Below are 20,540 nucleotides of genomic sequence, written 5' to 3' on the forward strand. Positions count from 1 at the left end.
CCCCGCCCCCCGCCGAGGTGTGTCTGGCTTCCCTGCACGTCTCTCCTCCGGGGAGGGAGCGGGCGGCGTCGGCGGGGCACTGGGCGCGGGCCTCAGTTTCCCCACGGGGCCCGGCCGGGGGCGGGGCGGGGGCGGGGTCCCGGGGCGCGGGCCCGAGGCGCGGGGGCGCGGCGGGCGGGCGGGTGGGCGGGACGGGGGGCGGCGGCGCCACCTTAAGGCGGCTCTGCCCGCGGCTCCCGGCCGAGCCCCGCCGGAGGGAGGCGGCTCCGCGCGGGGCCCGCCGCCCGCGCCTCCGCCGACACCGGGCCGCGGCTCGCGCGACCTTCGCGCCCGCCCCGCGCCCGCGCCCCCGCCCCGCCCCCGCCCCGCGCGCTCGGGGGGGCGCGGGCGCTCCGGGTCCCGGCCCCGCGCCGCCGCGCCCCTCCTGCTGCCTCCGGGCGCCCCCGGCCCCGCCGCCGCCCCCCCGGGATCGTCGGGCTCCGGCGGCGCGGGGGCCTCCGCATCGCCAGGATGTACCCCCAGGGGAGGCACCCGGTGAGTGGGGGCCCGGGCCGCGCGGGGGCGGGGGGCGCGGGCGCCCGGAGCTCAGACCCCGCCGCGCCCCCGCCCGCAGACCCCGCTCCAGTCCGGCCAGCCCTTCAAGTTCTCGATCTTGGAGATCTGCGACCGCATCAAAGAGGAATTCCAGTTTCTTCAGGCTCAGTACCACAGGTGAGGGGGGCGGGGGCGCCGCGCCCCGGGGGAGCCGGGAGCTCACCTGGGAGCTCACCTGGGAGCTCACCTGGGAGCCCCCCGGGGGGGGGGACGGGCCCGCTGGGGGCCCCCGGGCGCAGCCAGGCGGGGGCGGGGCCTCCAGGGTGCCGGGAGGAGGGAGCCCCCCCTGCAGGGCCGAGGGAGGGCTTCCAGGTGGAAGCGCAGGTGAGGTGGCCGGGGACGCTCAGCACTGGGGCGCTTGGAGCCTGAGAAGGGGCGGGAAGGGACTGGACGGAGGTGGGGCGGCGAGCAGGAAGTGGGGACAGGGGACGGAGCCAAAGCCATCACTTTGGAAACTGGCCCAGACCGGGTATCTCTGCGTCCTGTGCCGGGTGGGGCGCGGTGGGAGTAGAGGCAGGGCGCAGAGTGGGATCCCCATGCTCCTCTCCTTCCCAGCCTCAAGCTGGAGTGTGAGAAGCTGGCCAGTGAGAAGACAGAAATGCAACGACATTATGTCATGGTGAGGGGCTTCGGGTGCCAGGAGCTGCGGGCAGTGGGGAGGGGGCTCCGCTGTGACTGAAAGCGCTGGGGGTTTGACTCCCCGCTCACCCTGCCCCTCCGGGCCTCATTTTCCGTCTTGTAAAGGGGGCTGGTTGGGATTCCTGGCCATCCTACAAATAATGAGGCAAGGATGTCCCCTCTCCTGATGGGCATCTCTGAGGGGCCGGGGTCTCTGGGCACCTCCTCCTGCCACCCTCCCTGCTTGCTCCTCTGGTCTTCCCCTCTGGGCTTGGGGGGAGGCTCTGTGCCCTGCTGTGATTCCCCCAGCCTGGGGGCTCCCCGGAAGCCCCAGCATCACCCAGCTCAAGGCTGGGCACCAACTGGCACAGTAGACATTCCCAACTGGCTCTTCCTTTGCAGTATTATGAGATGTCCTACGGGCTCAACATCGAAATGCATAAACAGGTAACTGTTGGGGCTCGGGGTGTTCAGGAAGAAGGGTGAGGGTCTGGAAGCTGTGAGAGAGACCCAGCGCTCAGGCAGTCCGGGTCTTATCCTGAAATCTCTGGGACCAGGGGGCCAGATTTCAGCCTCACAGAAGGAAAACAGTTCTGAACTTCTGGAGACAGGGTCCAGCAGAGAGGCGAGAAGTGGGCAGGAGCCAGGTGTCCCTGTCAAGGAGGGCTTGTGGCAGAGGCTGCGGCCAGGTCGGGCAGGCAGTGGAGGTGACTTCTGGCCCAGGGAGGTCCCTTTCAGGCCAGAGAGTCTCATGTTTGGAGGATGGATCCTGATGATCTGAGCTGGACCCCAAGCTGCTGTTGATGCTTTAAAGGATGTAAGATTGGCCCTAGTGCCCTGAGGGTCCGAGACTCTCATCAGCTTCTGAGTGTGATGCAAGGTTCTCAGACCAGAAGGGTCTCAAATTGACTCCAGTTGTTCAAGATTAACCCCGAGACGGGGTGCCCAGGTGGCTCAGTCGGTTAAGCATCCGACTCTTGATCTCAGCTCAGGTCTTGATCTCAGAGGCGTGAGTGCAAGCCCCATCTGTGTTGGGTTCCACGCTGGGTACCAAGCCTACTTAAAAAAAGAAAAAAAAATTAACCCCAAGGACCTGACACGGACCTCAAGGTTCTCTGATAGATGAGGGACCCCAAAAGATTGTGAGGTTGATGGGGTCTTAGGTTCTGTCCCTGAGACTATCAGAACAGGGTAGGGGTGGGGGGGGTGGAGCCTAAAACAACATTCCTTCCGGGTGGGTGGGAAGAGGAGGGGGAGTGGGCTAAGAGTGTGGGCTGCCTCAGGGTGCCCGCCCTGGTGTGCTTTTCTGGGTATGCGTGGGCTCTGCTGGCTCTGGTGTGGGCCGCGGCGGGCGGGGGCTGACCTGGCTGGAGTAGGGCGTGGTCCTGGGGGTTCATGAAATAGACCATCTTAGGGGGTGGGAGGGGGCAGGCAGGTGCTAGGGCCCGGCCCCCACCCTTCCAGTGGGAACTCAAGCCCTGCCCAGATGCACGAGGCACACAGCACCCCTCTAACCCCGGCAGAGGCGAAGCATAGCCTGACCCTGCACACACCTGGATATGCCATACCTGCCCCTCTCCCCCTGCCCCCATGCAGCTTTCCCTCTGTTCAGCCTCTCGGGGCTCCCCTGGCTCAGATCCTGTCCCCGAAGACACCTGCTTGTAAAACCACAGCCTCCCCTCCACTCCCTGTACTTCTGCGCCCAAACGTGTGGGTTTCCCCACATACCAGCCGATTCTCCAGCTACGACACCAGCAGATGTCCTGAGATTCAGCTTGATTCTGACACTCTGCCTGGAATTAGCTCAGACCTCACAGGTGCGGGGCTCGGCCCCACCAGGCTGCCCCTGTTGCAGATGCCAAGCAAAAGTCTGGGTCTCTGGCCCAAGCGTCTGACCGTTCAGCTATATATAAGTTGAGGGTTCCCGTAATCCCCACCTCAGGTTCAATAATTTGCCCAAACAGTCCCCAGAACTCAGGGAAACAGTTGGCTTGTTAGATTACCCGCTTATCCTATAGGATCGGATTCAGGAACAGCCAGATGGAAGAGAGGCGCGGGGCGAGGCATGGGGCGGGGGCGCAGAGCTTCCATGCCCTGCCCGGGTGCGCCACCCTCCCAGCACCTCCATACGGTCACCCACCTGGTCACCCACCCGAGGCTCCCCACCAACTCCGTCAGGATTTTTAGGGAGGTTTCATTGCACAGACCCAATTGGTTACATCATCGCCGTTGCTGATTAACTCGACCTCCATCCCTCTAACATACTCAGGTGTTGAGAACAGCAAGATGCTCCCCGCCCCCATCACTGGGAAATTCTGAGAGTTTTAGGGGCTCCTCTGTACCAGGATGTGGGACAAAGACAAGATATATGTTTCTTTTTATTAGCCCAACACCACAAAGCCCTTCCCCCTGAGCGTGGTGCACTGGGATCTCGGCCTGGCAGTGGCCCAGGTCGCAGAGGGAGCCTGTGCCCCCCAGACACGGCCTGGGATGGCCACTGCTTTGTTTGCGATGACCCCACAGCCCCTCAGTGCCCATCTGAGTTGGGCGTCTGGGTGGCTGCTTCCTGGGAATCTGTTGATTGTGTCTGTATCCGTCCCGGCCTTCCGGCTCCCGGCGGCCCTGGGCATCAGCTCTGCAGGCCGCGTCCTCCGCAGCCCGCCTTCCGCCCCCGAGCCTTGCCTCTCTGGCTTCAGCGTCGCCCCCTTTGCACCTGCTGGTGATGGCCCCTTACCTCCCGGGCTTTGCCAAGGCTTATTATGTCTGGAGTGAGGGTCCCCCCCCAAGCCTCCTCCCTATTGTTTCCTGCCAGGCCGAGATTGTGAAGCGCCTCAGTGGTATCTGTGCTCAGATTATCCCCTTCCTGACCCAGGAGGTGAGTGGGCCTGTGGGGGCAGACGGGGAGCTGGATGACTGGGAGAGGGGGGACTGGTTCCGCCGGGGGGCCGGGGAGGGGGGACCGGGCAGGGGCTTCAGGGATGGACGGAGGTGGAGGCTGAGGGCGAGGAGTGGGGGCTCCGGCCCGGCCACCAGGCCGCCTGGGTCCGAGTCCTGGCTCTGTGCCCTTGGCTGCTTGCCTTGTCTGTGCCTTTGTGGTCATGTTTAGACAAGCTGATACACGCCAGGGCGATACTGGGTGCTAAGCAAGCACCCAGGAAGAGTTAGCCCTATGTGTGCTCAGTGCAGCTGGCTAGTCACGAAAGGGCAAATACCGTCCAGCTCCATTCCCGGGAGGTCCCTAGAGGAGTCTCGTCGTGCACAGAGACAGAGACGAGATGGTGGTGGGAGCCAGGGGCTGAGGGAGGAGATGGGGAGTCTCCGTGTGGGGAGATGGAAGGTTCTAGAGATGGAATGTGGGGGTGGGTGCACGACGATGTGAGTGTGCTTCGTGCCGCTGAGCTGTGCACTTAGAGACTGTTAAGATGGTGACTCGTAGGTATCTGTAACCACAATAATAATTTTAAAAAGGTAGAACCGGGGCAGATGACATAATAAGCAGTGTGAGCACCTCACTGAAACTTAAAAAAAAAGCGGGGTGGGGTGCCTGGGTGGCTCAGGTAGCAGTTAGGCGTCTGCTTTCGGCTTGGGTCATGATGCCAGGGTCCTGCGATCAAGCGCCACATCAGGCTCCCGGCTCAGTGGAGTGTCTGCTTCTCCTCCCTCTAAATATTTTTTCTTTTTAAGATTTTTTTTATTTATTCATGAGGGACACACACACACACACACACACACACACACAGAGACAGAGAGAGAGAAAGAGGCAGAGACACAGGCAGAGGGAGAAGCAGGCTCCATGCAAGGAGCTCGACGTCGGACTTGATCCCGGGACTCCAGGATCACGTCCTGGGCCAAAGGCAGACGCTCTACCGCTGAGCCACCAGGGATCCTCCTCCCTCTAAATATTTAAATAAAATCTTTAAAAGGAAAAAAAAAAGTTAGCCCTTGTAAGAATTCTCCAAGGGCCTGCCAGCCTGAGGACCTTTGCAGCAGCTGTCCCTGCTTCCTTTCTGGAGCATTCCATCCACAAGAGACACCAGGGCAGGTCCCCCTGCAGGGTGGGTAGATGGAGCCCCCCCCCCGTTGTGACAGCGAACAAAAACAGGGGTAGATGCTCACCTCGGATGGGACCCCACCAAATCTGAGATTTTCTGGAAGCTCGGGAAGGAGGGATATCCTGGCTGGCGTGAGACTGTAGAGATGGTGTCTGGAGCAGAGGGTGGGGACCGAGTGGCCGCGGTGACAAGAGCAACACGGGAAGAAAGATGGTAAACGGACTAGGAAGTGAACAGCAACACACACAGGTGCCCCAGCAAGTCCATTCTAGCCCAGGGGTCAGGGGATGGTGTGGTCGGGGTCCACACCCCACCCTCTGCCTGCTTTATAAATAAGGTTTTATGGGGACACCGGCAAGCCCGTTCAGGCACATGGTCTGCATGGCAGGACACGGAGAGAGAAGGTGCCACAGAGAACTGAAAATATTTACTCTGCGACCCTTTACAGAAAAAGTGGGCCAACCCTCGGCCTAGACATGCTTACACGCGGGTGTGTGGATCCACAGCCGTGTGCGGTCACACACGTACATTCATCTATGTTTCTATTTGAACGTATTACATTATGTTTCTACTTAAATTTGTATTAAATGAGATTAAGTGAAACGGTTCCTTCGTCACTTGCACGGGCCGCATCTCAAGTGCTCAGTAGCCACCTGCGGCCTGTGGCTTTCCGACAGTGGGGACAGAGGACGTGTCGTCATTGCTTGAGGCAAGGAGAGGCAGGAAGAAGGTGGCAGGGCAGAGACCCTCGGGCTACTAGGGACAACAATTTCTACTTTGTGACCTGCTGCTGTTTCCCCCCCGCCCCAGGGAGCGCTGGGGACAAGGATGGGGGGGAGCTGGGGCCTCGGAGGACACTCCGGGGGTGGATGGGGGCTGCCAGCAGACAGGGAGCCTGAGCACCCCCTCCCGGTACCCCCGCCTCCCAGCATCAACAACAGGTGCTACAGGCCGTGGAGCGGGCCAAGCAGGTGACCGTGGGGGAGCTGAACAGCCTCATCGGGGTGAGTCCTCCCCACCCCTACCCTGTCCCGGGGAGACCCCACCCCCGGTCCTGGGCACCCTGGAGGTGCTAAGGCTGGGGGTTCCAGGTGGGCGGCTGGAGGGGGCTCTGGCCTCCCCGGAGCCTCGGGGCGCCCCCCTCTGCCCACACCCGGTGCCGGTCTCTGCTGCCTCTCGGGCCAGGGGCACTGCTGGGCTGCGGCCCGGCCCTGGCCCACCCGTCCTCTCTCCAGCAGCAGCAGCTCCAGCCGCTGTCCCACCATGCCCCCCCTGTACCCCTCACCCCTCGCCCTGCTGGCCTGGTGGGCAGCAGTGCCACGGGGCTGCTGGCCCTGTCCGGAGCTCTGGCCGCGCAGGCTCAGCTGGCTGCGGCCGCCAAGGAAGACCGGGCAGGTGGGGAGGCCGAGGGACCCAGAGGTGAGTGGGTCCCAAGGGTGGCGTTGGGCAGGGGATCCCGGGTGCGGAGGGGGAGTGGCAGGCCAGGCTGTCCAGAGCACCAGACTCCCTGAAGCGCCAGGGAGCGAGTGACCGGGCCCGCCGGGCTTGGGGTCAGCTTTCCTCCCAGCCGCTGTGTGTTCTTGGGCGAGCTACTGCCCGTCTCTGGACACCTGTCTGAATGTTCAGGGGAGGACGCGGGTGTAGGAAAGAGGAGGGAGGTTCTGAGCTGGGAAGGGGGCCCTATAAACTCCAGAGGGGCGCGCCCCTGGCACCACGAGCTACGGAACCCTCACCTTGTCTCCCCTCTCTCTTCGCCTCCCCTGCATCCTGCCAGTGGACAGAGCCCCAAGCAGGGTAAGTTGCAGGGCACCCAGGAACTCGGGTGACATTCGCTTTGTACTCGCGGGTGGCTGGAGCCGGGGGTTCTGAGCTGATGGGGTCCTCAGAGCAAGACCCCGGGCAGCTCCTGGAGCCTTTTGCTGTGGGAGGTGCCCCTAAGGCTAGACTTCTTTTTATCAAAAGTTTGCCACCTTGAGCTTCTTTCTGCAATTGAATAAGTGAACGTGCAAGGAGTAGCCTCCACCCCCCCTTCCGTTCATCAACCGTCCGTCATCCAGCTGATGTTATCTATCAGAGCTGCTCCGTAGCCCTGTGTGTAATTTTTATTATTTCTAAATTGTTTTTCTTTTTTAAAAGATTTTATCTGGGATCCCTGGGTGGCGCAGCGGTTTGGCGCCTGCCTTTGGCCCAGGGCGCGATCCTGGAGACCCGGGATCAAATCCCACGTCGGGCTCCCGGTGCATGGAGCCTGCTTCTCCCTCTGCCTGTGTCTCTGCGCCTCTCTCTCTCTCTCTCTCTCTCTGTGTGTGTGTAACTATCATAAATAAATAAAAATTAAAAAAAATGTTAAAAAAAATCCTAAAAAAAAAAAAAAGATTTTATCTATGTATTCACGAGAGACACAGAGAGAGGCAGAGACACAGGCAGTGGGAGAAGCAGGCTCCCTGCGGGGAGCCCGATGTGGGACTCGATCCTAGGACCCCAGGGTCATACAGATGGGGAGACTGAGTGCCAGGGAAGGAGCCGACTGCCTGAGGCCCACAGGCAGGTTGATGCTGCGGGAGGGGGATGCAGCTGACCCAGGCTTTGACCTTCGAAGGCCAGACCGTTGGCGCCTGTGGGCTGGCTTTGAGTCCTGTCTCAGCCCCTCCTTCACGGCACAGCCCTGCCTTCCCTTGGGCTCAGTTTCCCTGTCTGTATAATGGGATTAACCATCACCTCCCCCCACAAGCTTGCTGTGGGGGGTCAAGAACTGAGCATTGACTCTGCCCTCGGAAGGTCCCATTTCCCAGACGGGAAACTTGAGGCCCAGATCCCAATAACAGTGTTGGGGACCCTCGGGCTTGGCTGTGCCAGGATAGGGTCTGGGGCCTCGGGGCTCTGACCCTCTGTCCCATCTGGCCCTGTCTCTCTGCAGAGCGCATCCCCCTCACCCCCTGAGAGTGTGGTGGAAGAGGAGCGGCCCGGTGGCCCGGCCGGCAGCGGGAAGCAGCGCGCTGAGGACAAAGATCTGTCGGGACCTTATGTAAGTGGGGGGCAAGCAGAAGACTGGGGCAGGCCCCCAGCCCTGCTGTTCAGAGCCGACCAGAGCCGAGCTCTGGCCGTGACTCTCTCACTCCAGGGCCTTCCATAGCTCCCCTTTGCCCACGGAGCACAGGGCAATCAGAAGACCCCTGCGGGCCGGGCCCAGCTCTAGTTGCTCTTGTGTCTGAAGCCCCTGGACCAGGCAGCGGGTGCCCCCCCTCCTGGATTTTGTTCCGGCCCGTGCAGCCCTCTGTGACTCCCCTTCCCCTGCCCCTCTAGGAGGCCCAGAATGCTCTGTCCTGCAGGAGGCTGGCCCTGGCCCCCCGCCCCCTCCAGGGCCGGGACCCCTCCCTCACTGTATGAGCCCCGCACCTGTAGTCTCTACCTCTGGCCCCCCCACCTCAGTGGAGGCTGGGGCTGTACCTGCGGGGGGAGCACTTGTCACATCCGCAGGGCCAGCCTCACCCTGGTCCCGCTTGCCTGGCAGCCCCAGAGCCCGCAGGTCCTCCTCTGTTTCTCACAGATGCCTTTGCTCTTTAAGAATCGGAATAGTTTGTTCTATACACGTCAGCAACTCCTTTGGTTTTTAAAGAAGATAATTGGGGGTCGGTGGGGGGGGTCAGAGAAGCCCCTCCTGCTGGGAAGACGTGGGCTTCAGGCTGTACCTTCGGTCTTCCTGGCCTTTCTGCTTGACACGGGGCAGCCCTGGACAACGCTGTTTCCCCCAAGGGCCGTGGGGGAGCCGCACAAAGAAGGAGAACTGATGTAGGGGCAGGCGTCAGGAGAAAATTCCTCTCGGGCAAGCTCGGAGGGCTGCCTGGAGGGGGCAAGCTGAAGGCCAGGAGCCTGAGGAAGGGCCAAGGCTATGGTTCTCCCCGCACTGCACAGAGCGGGGAAACTGAGACCCGGGGAGGGCCCCACAGCACGTCGTGGGCATGCAGCTCCACCCCCCTCACTTTTCTCCATAAGGGACTCCTGCCCCCTCCCCAACGCCCCCCTGGACCTGAGCAAATGGCAGCCTTTTTTCCGAACCAAGTACAGGGGCCTCTGGAGCCTCCAGAGACCTGATCAGACCGGGACTGGCCCTGTGTCCGCCCCCACTCCTGGGGATGAATAAGGGGATGTGGAGGCAGGGGCACGGCCACAGTAAGCTCTCTCCCTCTCCTCTGTGTCCCCCCCCCAGGAGAGTGACGAAGACAAGAGTGACTACAACCTGGTGGTGGACGAGGTGAGTCGGGGTCCAGCCTCTGACTGCAGGGCCCAGAGGTCTGGGCACAGCGAGTGGCAGGTTTGGCAGAGTGTTGGGCGTGGAGGGAAGGGGGCGTCCTGGCCTCCTCTCGGTTCAGGGTGGCTGGGATGAGGGGACAGCCCGGGACAACCTCCCCTCCATAGCACAGGCCCTGAGAACCCTGGGGGGCGGGCAGTGGCTTCAAGCGCTCTCGCTGTGTGATGGGGTGCTGTGCCCCCTCCCTGGCCTCACTGGCCCCCCAGTCAGGGGGGGACACCAAAAGCAAGCCCTGACGTAGACGTTGCCATGTGTGCTTATGGTGCAGGTACCCTCAATCCCATCAGACGGGGTGGATTGCAGGGGCCCAGCCTGGAGGGTGGGACGGGGTCTGGGGGGGTACAGGAATGGGCTCGCCCTCTTTACCCGCTTCCTCTCCACTTAACCTCACCTTCTCAAACCCAGGACCAGCCGTCGGAGCCCCCCAGCCCTGCCAGCACCCCGTGTGGAAAGGCCCCCATCTGCGTCCCTGCCCGTCGGGACCTCGTGGACAGTCCGGCCTCCTTGGCCTCGAGCCTCGGCTCACCACTCCCCCGAGCCAAGGAGCTTGTCCTGGTAAGGAGTGGGGGAGGCCTGGAAACTCACTTCGTGCATCCTGGGGACCTGGAAACAGATGCTGACACCTGAGATGTGGAGGGGGGCGGAAACCGGCCCGGCCTGGGTGTCCAGAGGCTTGTCCTTCGTGGTTATTTGTCACCCTCCTAAAATCCGCCTCGACTTTGCCCAAGTACTTCTCCGGAGCGGACTGGCTCCGTCGGGCCTAAACACACACCAAATACATACACGTTCTCCATCTTCTGGGGAGACGGTTGCTTGCTTAAGTAGGGAGCCCCGGAAATAAGCCCAGTGACCATAGAATCCGGGCCCAGGGCTGACTCCCGCCCTGCAAGTGTTCCGGCCCCTGAGAGGCGCTGGAGGCGCAGCAGCCCCACCTGAGGTCCGGGCAGGAGGATTACTATGGGAACAACTTTCTCCGCGTAGGAAGCGCCCCGGCACCCACGCGGGGCTCCATCTGTCCCGCCCCCTCCCCCAAATCTTCCCGAGGCCCAGCCTGGCACTTACCCACTTACCGGGAGAGGGAGAGGGAGAGGGAGAGGCGGAGAGGGAGAGGCGCCGGTTTCTAGGCCTCCCCTCCCAGCAGGTTGCTATGGCGACGCAGAGGCTGGGGCTCACGTGGCATCTTCTGTGACCTCCTCCACTCCAGGAGGCCGAGGGGGAGGGGCGCCCGCGGCCTCCCTGTCCACGTGGTCCCCACCCACGGCCCTCGTGGGCGCCTGGGCTTGGGGCAGCGAGGTGGGCTTGGGGAGGCGAGGATGGGCGCGAGGTCGGCAAGGTTCCTGGCGGTCGGGGACCCTCAGCAGGAGGACAGGGCGAGGAGCTCCTCCCCAGGTCCGCTTCCCCCCTGCTCAGGTGTCCCCCCCTCCCTGAGAGACACTGCTCCCCAGAAGCAGGGCGGGCGGGCCCCTACTGGGTGCCAGTCCCTCGTCCTGGGTCCCCGTCCTCCTCCCCCGGTGCGGGTCCTCTGTCCTGGGTCCCCGTCCTCCATCCAGGAGCACACCCTGTGCTCTCCCGCCCCACACCCTGCCCCCTTCTGTCGCAGTGTGCCCTCTCCCTGCAGGTGTGCCCCTTGCTCAAGGCCAGTCTACACCCGCACTAGTGACCCTGTAACCCCTAGCCGTGTAACGCACTGCATGCCTTATCATACGCGTGCACGGTTCTGGCAGCAGGTGTGAGTGCCCCTCCCTGCGCCCGCTGTACCCCTGTGGGCGGGTGCTGTGCCCCTTCCTGCCCAGGCGCCCGCCTGCCGCTCCCAGTGTGCGGACCCTCGCGTGTCCCTGACACGGCAGAGGGGCACTAGCGGGGCGCTCCGTGGCACGCAGGCACATCCCGTGAGCCCCAGCCTAGCTCGAATACACCTGCTCCTTCCTCCCACCTGGTTTCTCACCAGAGTGTGGGCAGCAAGGTGCAGGGCACAGGGGTGTTCAGTCCTGACCTTTCTCCCCAGAACGACCTTCCTGCCAGCACCCCCGCCCCCAAGTCCTGCGACTCCTCCCCGCCCCAGGATGCGTCCACCCCCGGGCCCAGCTCAGCCAGTCACCTCCGCCAGCTTGCTGCCAAGCCAGCGCCTTGCACCGACAGTGTTGGTGAGCGTGGGCTGGGGCCCGCCAGACCAGGTCTCTTCTCTGGGGGGTTCTAGAAGATGCTAGGGGTGGGGGAGGAGGGAGGCCAGAATCTGGCCCTGGCCTGGCCTTGGCCCTTTCCGGGACTCGGAGCCCAGTGCTGCCTCACTCTGGACCTCGGTCTCCTCAGGGTCTTGGCTTGACAGGTGGGGAGGCCGAGGCCCAGAGAGGCACTGGTTTACTCACGAGCTTTGGCCCTAGTGCACGGGCCGAGAGGCCTTGGGGTCAGACGGCCTGGGGTTTGAGGCCAGCCTCGGGTACTCATCAGCCCCGACTCTGGGCGAGCGACTCAAACTTCCTGAGCCTCAGATTCCCCATCGTTGACGTGGGGGTGACGGTGTTTTCCGTTTCTGTCCTGTGGCCTGGCCCTGGCTGGTTCTGGGGCCCCAGAAAGAATCAGCCCTGGGACCTGCCCTTGAGGAGCTCCCAGGCGTGTGTGACCCGGGCTAGCATAGACAGAGGGAAGCAAAATGGGCGGGGGTGGGGGTGGGGAAGCCTGATGATGTTGCTGGACATCGGCCCAGGGTTTTGAAGGGTGAGTAGGAGCTCAGCAACTGAGGAAGGAAAGCCAGAGGGAAAGATTCTCAAACATCTGGAAATATGACACAGTGTGGTGGAGCCTGGACCAGGGCACAGCCACCCCCAGTGAGCGGTCAAGGCCGTGGAAGGCCGGGTCTGGGTCCAGGGGGGTCTGAAGACCTGTCTTTGTCCCTTCGTACTCAGCCCTGAGGAGCCCCCTGACACTGTCCAGTCCGTTCACCACATCCTTCAGCCTGAGCTCCCACAGCGCCCTTAACGGGGACCTCTCTGTGCCCAGCTCCTACGTCAGCCTCCACCTGTCCCCCCAGGTCAGCGGCTCTGTAGTGTATGGACGGTCCCCCATGGTGAGTGCTCGGTGTGGGGGCACCAGGTGCTATCGGCAGGATGCGGGGGGCAGGGGGCCGGGAGGAGAAACCAATCACATAAGGAGAGACAAGGAAATAGGGAAAAGGACGGGAACCCCTGCTTGGCAAGTACATATGCATGTGGGAGGGTGATCCGAGGGTCCCAGGGGCCCACAAGCTGAATACAAAGAAACAACAGTGAGTGTGCTGCACTGTTGGGAGCAGAGAGCCCCCGCCCCAGGGCTGAGGGTCCCCTTCAGACCCCTGGCAGAGGGCGTGCCATTGCTAGTCCTGTTTTCAGGGACTAATGATTCCAGCAGACTGCGGACGAAGGACTAGGCCGGGGAGAGGACGAGAAGTGGGGTCTCAGGAGGAGTGGGAGGAATGGGGCATGAGACCTGTGAGCTGGGGCGCAGGGGGCAGACCCCTGTGGGCCCCAGAGGACAGTATGGGGACAGATGGCCGAAGTGGACCAGGATGCCTCCAGAGGGAAGAAAATGCCGTTGTTGGGGACATCCCGGCCCCCAGGCTGGGTGGCACCTGGGAGGGATGTTGTAGAACGGAGCTCAGCAAGTATTTTCCGCAAGAGGCCAGACAGTAAATAGTTTTGACTTTGGAGACCGGGTTGTCTGTGTCACAGGTCGCAGCTACTCGCTTCTGCCTTCACAGCTCAGAGCCTCCACAGACAACATATAAATGAGTGGGTGTGGCTGTGTGCTAATAAAACTTTATTTACAAAAAGAAGCAGGGGGCCAGAGGTTGCCAACTCTGGGGTTCTAGGTTCCCTGGGCAGGGAGACTTTGGCGGGAGCCTCTGCTCTCCTATCTGCAGTATGGGTGGAGGACAGGGCTCCTCCTGGGGAGGGGCTGGTGAACCGGTGAGGGATCCTCTGATAAACAGAAACACGGCAGGTAGCCTGGGGGAGGGCAGAGGTGGCCTTCAGTCCCCTGCCCTGTGACGCCCCCTCTGGCATTTTGGCAGATGGCATTTGAGTGTCACCCGCATCTCCGAGGGTCGTCCATCTCCTCCTCCCTGCCCACTATCCCTGGCGGAAAGCCGTGAGTATTGGCTCGGGGCTCCCGGCCTCCTGTCAGGTGCTTACCTTGTGGGGCGGGGGGCTGGGGTTCCCGGCTGCCTTTCCAGAAGGTCTCTTTGAGGGGCTCTGGAGAGAGGGGTTATGTAACAAGCAAGATGTAGACCATTGCTTTTCAATGGAGGGGCGCCGGGAGGGGGGTTTTGCCTTCCCCACCCCCACCCCAGGACGTTTGGCCTGTCTGGTGATATTTTGGGTTGCCACGCCCACATCCGGCCTCCAGTGGGTTGGGGCCAGCCATCCTGCTGCAGGCCCTGCAGCGCACAGACTGGCCCCGGCCCCAAGTACCCAGGAACTTCCTGCCGTGGCGGAACGTTCTGTACCTACAGCTGTCCAGGCTGATTGCCATCAGCCACCTGTGGCTTTGGCCACTGAGGAACCGGAGTTGTAAATGTATTTAGGCTGAACTGGCCGCCCGTGGCTGGTGGCACCCCTGGGCCCCGTTCTCGGGAGCTCTCCAGGCATCTCCCAGGGCTCGCGCACCGGGCACCGGGCTAGGCCTTTAGCACCACGCTGTTGGGTCGCCTGTGATCACGGGGTTCCTTCCCCGAGGGCGTGGGGGCACCCGGGGCGGGGGGGACGACGGTGCCACCTCCAGGGCCGACCCTCCCCGCGGTCACGGTCCTCCTCCTGTCCAGGGCCTACTCCTTCCACGTATCTGCCGACGGGCAGATGCAGCCGGTGCCCTTCCCCTCGGACGCGCTGGTGGGCGCGGGCATCCCACGGCACGCGCGGCAGCTGCACACGCTGGCGCACGGCGAGGTGGTCTGCGCGGTCACCATCAGCGGCTCCACGCAGCACGTGTACACGGGCGGCAAGGGCTGCGTCAAAGTGTGGGACGTGGGGCAGCCGGGCGCCAAGACCCCCGTGGCGCAGCTGGACTGCCTGGTGAGGGCGGGGCCCGCCGCCGGGCGGGGCGGGGCTTGTTCGGTGAGGGGCGGGGCCTGGTCGGCAGGGTGGAGCTGTGGGGGCGGGGCCTGTCCGGCAAGGCGGGGCTCACAGCCTATGGAGTCTGGGCCTGGTGCCTTGGGGGCGGGGTTTGCCCGGTGGGGCGGGGCTTGGAGAGTATGGGCGGGGCTTGTCCGGCAGGGCGTGGCTCGCAGCCTATGGAGACTGGACCTGGCGCCCTGGGGGCGGGGTTTGTCAGGCGGGGCGGGGCTTGTCTGGCGGGGGCGGGGCTCGCAGCCTACGGTGATCTGATCGGCGCTCTGGGGGCGCTCGGAGGCCCAGGCGGGAGGGCCAGCCCCACGCCCTCGCTTCTCTTCTGTCCCAGAACCGGGACAACTACATTCGCTCCTGCAAGCTGCTGCCGGATGGCCGGAGCCTGATCGTGGGCGGCGAGGCCAGCACCCTGTCCATCTGGGACCTGGCGGCGCCCACCCCGCGCATCAAGGCCGAGCTGACCTCCTCCGCCCCCGCCTGCTACGCCCTGGCGGTCAGCCCCGACGCCAAGGTCTGCTTTTCCTGCTGCAGCGACGGCAACATCGTGGTCTGGGACCTGCAAAACCAGACCATGGTCAGGTGGGTGGTCCTGACCCCTCTGCTTGGGTGCCGGGGGTGGCCTGGGAGGGCACTGGAGCAGAAGCAGCTCGGGAGTGACGCCCAGGCCCTTCTCCCCGCAGGCAGTTCCAGGGCCACACCGACGGCGCCAGCTGCATCGACATCTCCGACTACGGCACTCGGCTCTGGACCGGGGGCCTGGACAACACTGTGCGCTGCTGGGACCTGCGGGAGGGCCGCCAGCTGCAGCAGCACGACTTCAGCTCCCAGGTGCTGCAGCGGGTCTGCTGGGAGGGCCGTAGAAGTTTCTGGAACCCGGAGGCCCCTCCTCTCCACCCAAGGCACTCACTTCCAGAGGCCGAGTGGTTCAAATACCTGATGTCTGTCCATCTGTTTGTCCTTAAGACAAATCCACAGGCCTTTCCCCTTAATTCTCCCAGGACAGCTACAGGGAAGCACAGAGGAGCTGATTCCTAGGAAGCTGTGAGCCCACTAAGACCCTCAGATTGTTTTCCCAGATGCTTGTGCCACACCACCCCCTTATTCCTTTGTTCCTCCTCCCCCCGGCCTTCGATCTCCTGACCCTCCTGAGAGCTCCTGACCACCCCCTACCCCCCACCGCCTTCACCCCCCTCTGGGACTCAGCATAGGGGAGCCACTGATCTGGAGAGACAGGCAAAGGTCGACACAGGAGTTGCACAGAGGTCTGTCGAGGGCGCTGTGGGAGTCTGGGCTGAAGGATGCAGTGACAGGGCTGGACAGAATCGGGGGGCTCCTCAGGGCTGGGCACAGTCACCCAGGTCCTCTCTCCCACTGCCTCGGGACAGGGTGGGAGCTCCGTGGCCTGACATCTAAGACCCCCAAACTCTGGTCTCACACACACCATGCCCGGCCACACCTCTAGAGTGCTCCACTTACTGTGCCCTCCAGCTGACACGCTTTCCCCTTCCTTTCACCAATTGGTGAGCTCCTGCTCATCCTTCAGAACCCACCTCCGTTTTGCCCTCTTCCTGGAAGCCTGGGGGTAGCTGATTCCCAAACCCTTTTCTGTTCTACCTTCCCTTCTCTTTAGCTTAAAAGTCTCTTTGATAAGGAAGGCAGGGTGCAGGTGGATGTGGTAGCCGGTCCCTTGCCCCCGAGACTTAGATGGGTTGTTCTCTGGGGACCCTGTGGTGAGTATCTCCCATCCCGCTGGGCCATCTGTCTTTATTATACAGGGACGTTTCTGTGCGGCCAGGAGAGAACACGTAAAACCTTCTTGTCTCCTCTCTGCTGTCAACTTAGGGTTCTTTCCACATGTGTCCCGTCAGTGAGATTGTGAGAAGTTTAGGGCAGAGCAAGGCCTCATTCTGCTCTGGGCCTGCTCCGGCTAGGGCATGGGGTGATGAGGCCCCCAAGCCCCTGCAGATCCAAATAAAAGGTGTTGGCAAGTGGGGCGCGTTCCGAGCTGGGAGTCCGAGGACCTGATCCTTCACGGCTGCGTGACCTTGAGCGAGCGGGGGGCCTCAGCTTGCCTTCCACCATCTGCTCAAGGGGGGCGGCTGTCCTCGGCCGGCTTCACGCCCGCCCACCCGCCTCCCAGAGCTGTTGTGCGTTCGGAGCGGATAATGGATGTGAGGCCCCAGGGTTCCGTGTAATTCTGATTAATATTAATGATTTGACATGCAGTTGCCTGCTGTGTTCCAGGCCCTGGGCCAGCTGCCTCTCCATGCGGGGCTGCGGCGGGAGGGCGCCGGACCTCCCCCCTCCGCCCCCTCTGGGCATCCTCCAATATCGGAAGCGGGTTCTGATGCCCCCTGTTCCCTCTGCACCCCCAGATCTTCTCTCTGGGCCACTGCCCCAACCAGGACTGGCTGGCGGTGGGCATGGAGAGCAGCAACGTGGAGGTCCTACACGTCCGCAAGCCAGAGAAGTATCAGTTGCACCTTCACGAGAGCTGTGTGCTCGCCCTCAAATTCGCCTCCTGCGGTGGGTGCTCGGGCTGGGCGGGGCACTGGGGCGCTGGGGCGGGCTCTGCCAACACACAGCACAGCACCAGCAACCCACACGGCAGGACACAGGACGCCCGGTGGGATTTGAATTTTAGCAGATCACTCGTTAGTGTGAGGTTTTCCCAAGTATTGCACGGGACACACTTACACGGAAAGGCCACTGCTGTGTAAATGCCTGCGTGTTCAGGAGATATACTTACACTAAAAATCACTTGGCTTATTTTTTAGTGTAAGTGTATCCCAAGCACGTAGACTACAAAGAATAAATGACGATGCTCGAGGCGCCTCTGTACTAAAAGTGATTTGTGATTTTCCCGAGACTCGAATGTAACTGGACATCCCAGATTTTATCCGGCAGCCCTCTCCTGGGGGCTCCCCCTTCTCGAAGCCAGACCGAGCCCCTTGGGGGGTGCCCCCCTCGTGAGAGCAGGGGTGTCCGAGAGAAAGGGAGAGGCCGGCCCTGGGTTGTCTTTGCTTCCTCCCTCCTGGAACTCCCCCGGCCCTCCCCTCCCCAGGGCGCTGGTTCGTGAGCACCGGGAAGGACAACCTGCTAAACGCCTGGAGGACGCCGTACGGAGCCAGCATTTTCCAGGTACTCGGCAGTCTGCAGCCCCCAGGGCAGGGCAGGGCAGGGTGTCCCGGAGCCCCCAGGTGGTTGGTGGGTACACCATGTCCCCCAAGTCCCCCCACCCCAGCCAGGAAGCTGCAAAAGCAGGGTCTGCAAACTGGCCACACGCCACATCTGCATGCACCCTGGGTTCTTTTTTTGTGTGTTCTTAACTTTTAAAATACGTATAAAATTCACCATTGTAACCAACTCTAAGTGCGCAGCTCAGGGCACGAAGCACACTCACCCCGCCCTGCACCCACCCCCACCACCACCTCCAGAACCATCTCCCCACACGGACCCCCCCACCGCCCTGGCTCCCACCACCTCCTCTCTGTCTCTGTGGACAGGCCTCCTCTGGGGACCTCCTGGGAGTGGGGTCCTGAGGGAGGTGTCCGTCTGGGTCCCCTCCCTGAGCCTGGTGTCCTCGGGGTCTGTCCACGTGGGGGCAGGTGTTGGGCCCCTTCCTTCCTGGGGCTGGGTCGTGTCCTGGGTGTGGACAGGCCTCCTCTGGGGACCTCCTGGGAGTATGGTCCTGCAGGAGGTGTCCTTCTGGGTCTGGGTCCCCTCCCTGAGCCCGGTGTCCTCAGGGTCCGTCCATGTGGGGGCAGGGGTCGGGGCCCCTTCCTCCCCGGGGCTGGGTGGGATTCTAGAGTATAGATGGGCTGCATGGTGCTTATCCACTCACCATTTGACGGGCACCTGGTTTGCTTCCACGTTTGGGCGACTGTGAATCATGCTGCCGTGGGCACGTTTTCATGTCTGGGGCAGCTGTCTTGGAGTGGAATTGCTGACAACTGCGTAACCTCTGGACAAACTCTCCACCCCCTCCCAGCAGTGCACATGGGTTCAGAGTCTCTGCATCCTCACTGACACTTGTTATTGTGTCCTTTTTGTTTGTAGCCATCCTAGTGCGTGTGGGGCGATTTTTTTTTTTTTTTTTTTTACATTTGTAAAGGGCAGTACAGCAGAGGGAGAATGCTGTGACGCAGATTATTTTGGCCTCTGGACTTGTTGGCTAGAGACGTATTTGGACCTTTGGCAGAGCCTGAAAACTCATCGTTGGGCCCTTTATGGGTGTAGGTCGTCGTGGTGAGCCTTAGCGAGCCACCCTCGCTGTGCCGTGTGGCCTCGTGCCTGGCGCACACGCTCTGAGCGTCCTTCGAGAGGGCAGGGCCTCAGATCTCCTTGGTGTCAAGAGAACAGGGGTCCTACCCTTCCCAGGAGCGCCGTCACCTGTCCTGAGGCCCAGTTTCAGTGGATGGTCCCCCTGGAACAATGTGTCACCTTGCTTCCCCTGTCATCGCCCCCCGCCCTGGCAGAGTCCCAACCCCCCTGCCGGCTGCCCCATCCCGCGTCCCATCCTGGCCCCAGACTCGACTGCAGGGTGGAGACAGCAGGGTCCCTGGGTGAAACAAGGCTCATTCTTGGGGGCAGGGACCCCCCCACCCCCACAGGCACCTGCCTCTTCCCACCTGCCCCGCCTCACCTCCCCCTTCTCTCCCTCCCCTCATCCCTGTCCCTAGTCCAAGGAATCCTCCTCCGTGCTGAGCTGTGACATCTCCGGGAATAACAAGTACATCGTGACAGGCTCGGGTGACAAGAAGGCCACCGTGTACGAGGTGGTCTACTGAGACCCCCCCCATGCCTGCAGCCCTGGCCTGGCTCCTGGGGGAGGGGCGTCCCGGACAGAGACCCCGACGGCCCCCCTCTGCTCCTACCTTCCAGTGCTACGTCCCGTCCACACTCTGGCTGCCTCCCTCCCACCTGCCCTCGCTGGACCCACGGGGGGCTGGATGGGCAGGTGGACTTTGGGGAAATAAATGTATTTATCACAACTGCCTTTCTGTCCTGGGCTGGAGGATGGGGGTCGGTGGGGTGGGGAAATCGCTTTCCCCGGGCTGTGACCGGGGGCAGGCTGGGTGGGAGACAGGTGTGCTGTGGGGCCGCACAGTGCAAGTGATGCCCAGGACAGGGGGCCGGCCCCCACGATCTGCACGCCATCTGGGAGACGGCAGGGCTCCAGGACGGTGGAGATTCGCCGTCGCGTGGCAGAGGAGGGAGTCCCACGGCGCAGCAGCGGAGGGAGTCCCACGCGGCCTTGCGTGCTCGGGCCCAGGGCTGCCGTGCGCCTCACTCCCGGCCCAGGGGACAGGATCATCCCAGGGCACCGCCCGCGAACACAGGGGACTTACTGCATGCAGCACGTGGCTCTTTGGGGTGCTTCCCTCCGACCCCCACAGGTGATGCTGAGAGGCTGGTGCACGAGGACGCCTGGCCCACCCCCAGGTGCTAGTAAGCAAGCAGTCCCAGAGGAGGTGACGGTACAGCGTAAACCGAGAGCTAACGAGAAGCAGCCGCTGCACCCGAGTGTGCAGGTCCAGAGGGAACCGTGTGTGCACAGGCTCCGAGGGAAGGAGCTCGGCCGGGTGGAAACCAGGCCGGCGGGGTCTGCAGCCCAGGCTGCAGCAGAGGGAACCTATGGATGTGGGCCAGCCCGGGGCGGGGCTGGCCTCAGGTCTAGGTTCTGGAAGCTCCTGTGGAGGGAGCTTCCTGTGGGAGGGCCGTGGTGAAGCAGGAACGCTGCTGGGGACCTCCTGGGTGGAGATGGCGGGGTCCCTGGGGGAAGCCAGTCACACTCCGGGGAGTTTCGGAGAGGAGAGTTTCTCTGGGCAAGGAGAGCAGACCTGTTGGCACCATCGGGACGCTTAT

The 20,540-nt window shown here is 62.7% G+C and overlaps 1 protein-coding gene and 2 long non-coding RNA genes across 9 annotated transcripts; 1 reads left to right on the forward strand and 2 right to left on the reverse strand.

The window, feature by feature from the left end:
* Nucleotides 1–399: 399 nt before the first annotated feature.
* Nucleotides 400–19,666, forward strand: TLE2 (TLE family member 2, transcriptional corepressor). 6 transcript variants are annotated; one of them, XM_072787904.1, is made up of 20 exons: nucleotides 400–534; nucleotides 614–711; nucleotides 1,150–1,213; nucleotides 1,615–1,659; nucleotides 4,025–4,087; nucleotides 6,194–6,268; nucleotides 6,500–6,683; nucleotides 7,039–7,058; nucleotides 8,182–8,289; nucleotides 9,472–9,516; nucleotides 9,979–10,128; nucleotides 11,579–11,717; nucleotides 12,477–12,637; nucleotides 13,619–13,695; nucleotides 14,369–14,618; nucleotides 15,004–15,251; nucleotides 15,353–15,500; nucleotides 17,048–17,198; nucleotides 17,737–17,813; nucleotides 18,787–19,666. In XM_072787904.1, the coding sequence occupies exons 1-20, from the start codon at nucleotides 511–513 to the stop codon at nucleotides 18,922–18,924; spliced, it is 2,265 nt and encodes a 754-aa protein (XP_072644005.1). In that variant the 5' UTR covers nucleotides 400–510; the 3' UTR covers nucleotides 18,925–19,666. The 6 variants fall into 6 exon arrangements, with proteins under 6 accessions (XP_072644005.1, XP_072644007.1, XP_072644009.1 ...); XM_072787906.1 differs by having other exon boundaries at nucleotides 19,355–19,666; XM_072787908.1 differs by having other exon boundaries at nucleotides 12,477–12,601.
* On the reverse strand, nucleotides 3,606–7,241 carry LOC140611108 (uncharacterized). Its single transcript, XR_012012447.1, has 3 exons — nucleotides 6,998–7,241; nucleotides 5,329–5,416; nucleotides 3,606–4,652 (listed from the first exon to the last, which is right to left on the reverse strand). It is a non-coding gene; the product is annotated as an uncharacterized lncRNA (long non-coding RNA).
* On the reverse strand, nucleotides 8,645–10,819 carry LOC140611106 (uncharacterized). Of its 2 annotated transcripts, none has more exons than XR_012012445.1 (3): nucleotides 10,644–10,819; nucleotides 10,159–10,333; nucleotides 8,645–9,119 (listed from the first exon to the last, which is right to left on the reverse strand). It is a non-coding gene; the product is annotated as an uncharacterized lncRNA (long non-coding RNA). The 2 variants fall into 2 exon arrangements; XR_012012444.1 differs by having other exon boundaries at nucleotides 10,636–10,819.
* Nucleotides 19,667–20,540: the final 874 nt, after the last annotated feature.

This window comes from Canis lupus, chromosome 19, assembly GCF_048164855.1.
Source record: "Canis lupus baileyi chromosome 19, mCanLup2.hap1, whole genome shotgun sequence".
Taxonomy (NCBI): Eukaryota; Metazoa; Chordata; class Mammalia; order Carnivora; family Canidae; genus Canis; species Canis lupus.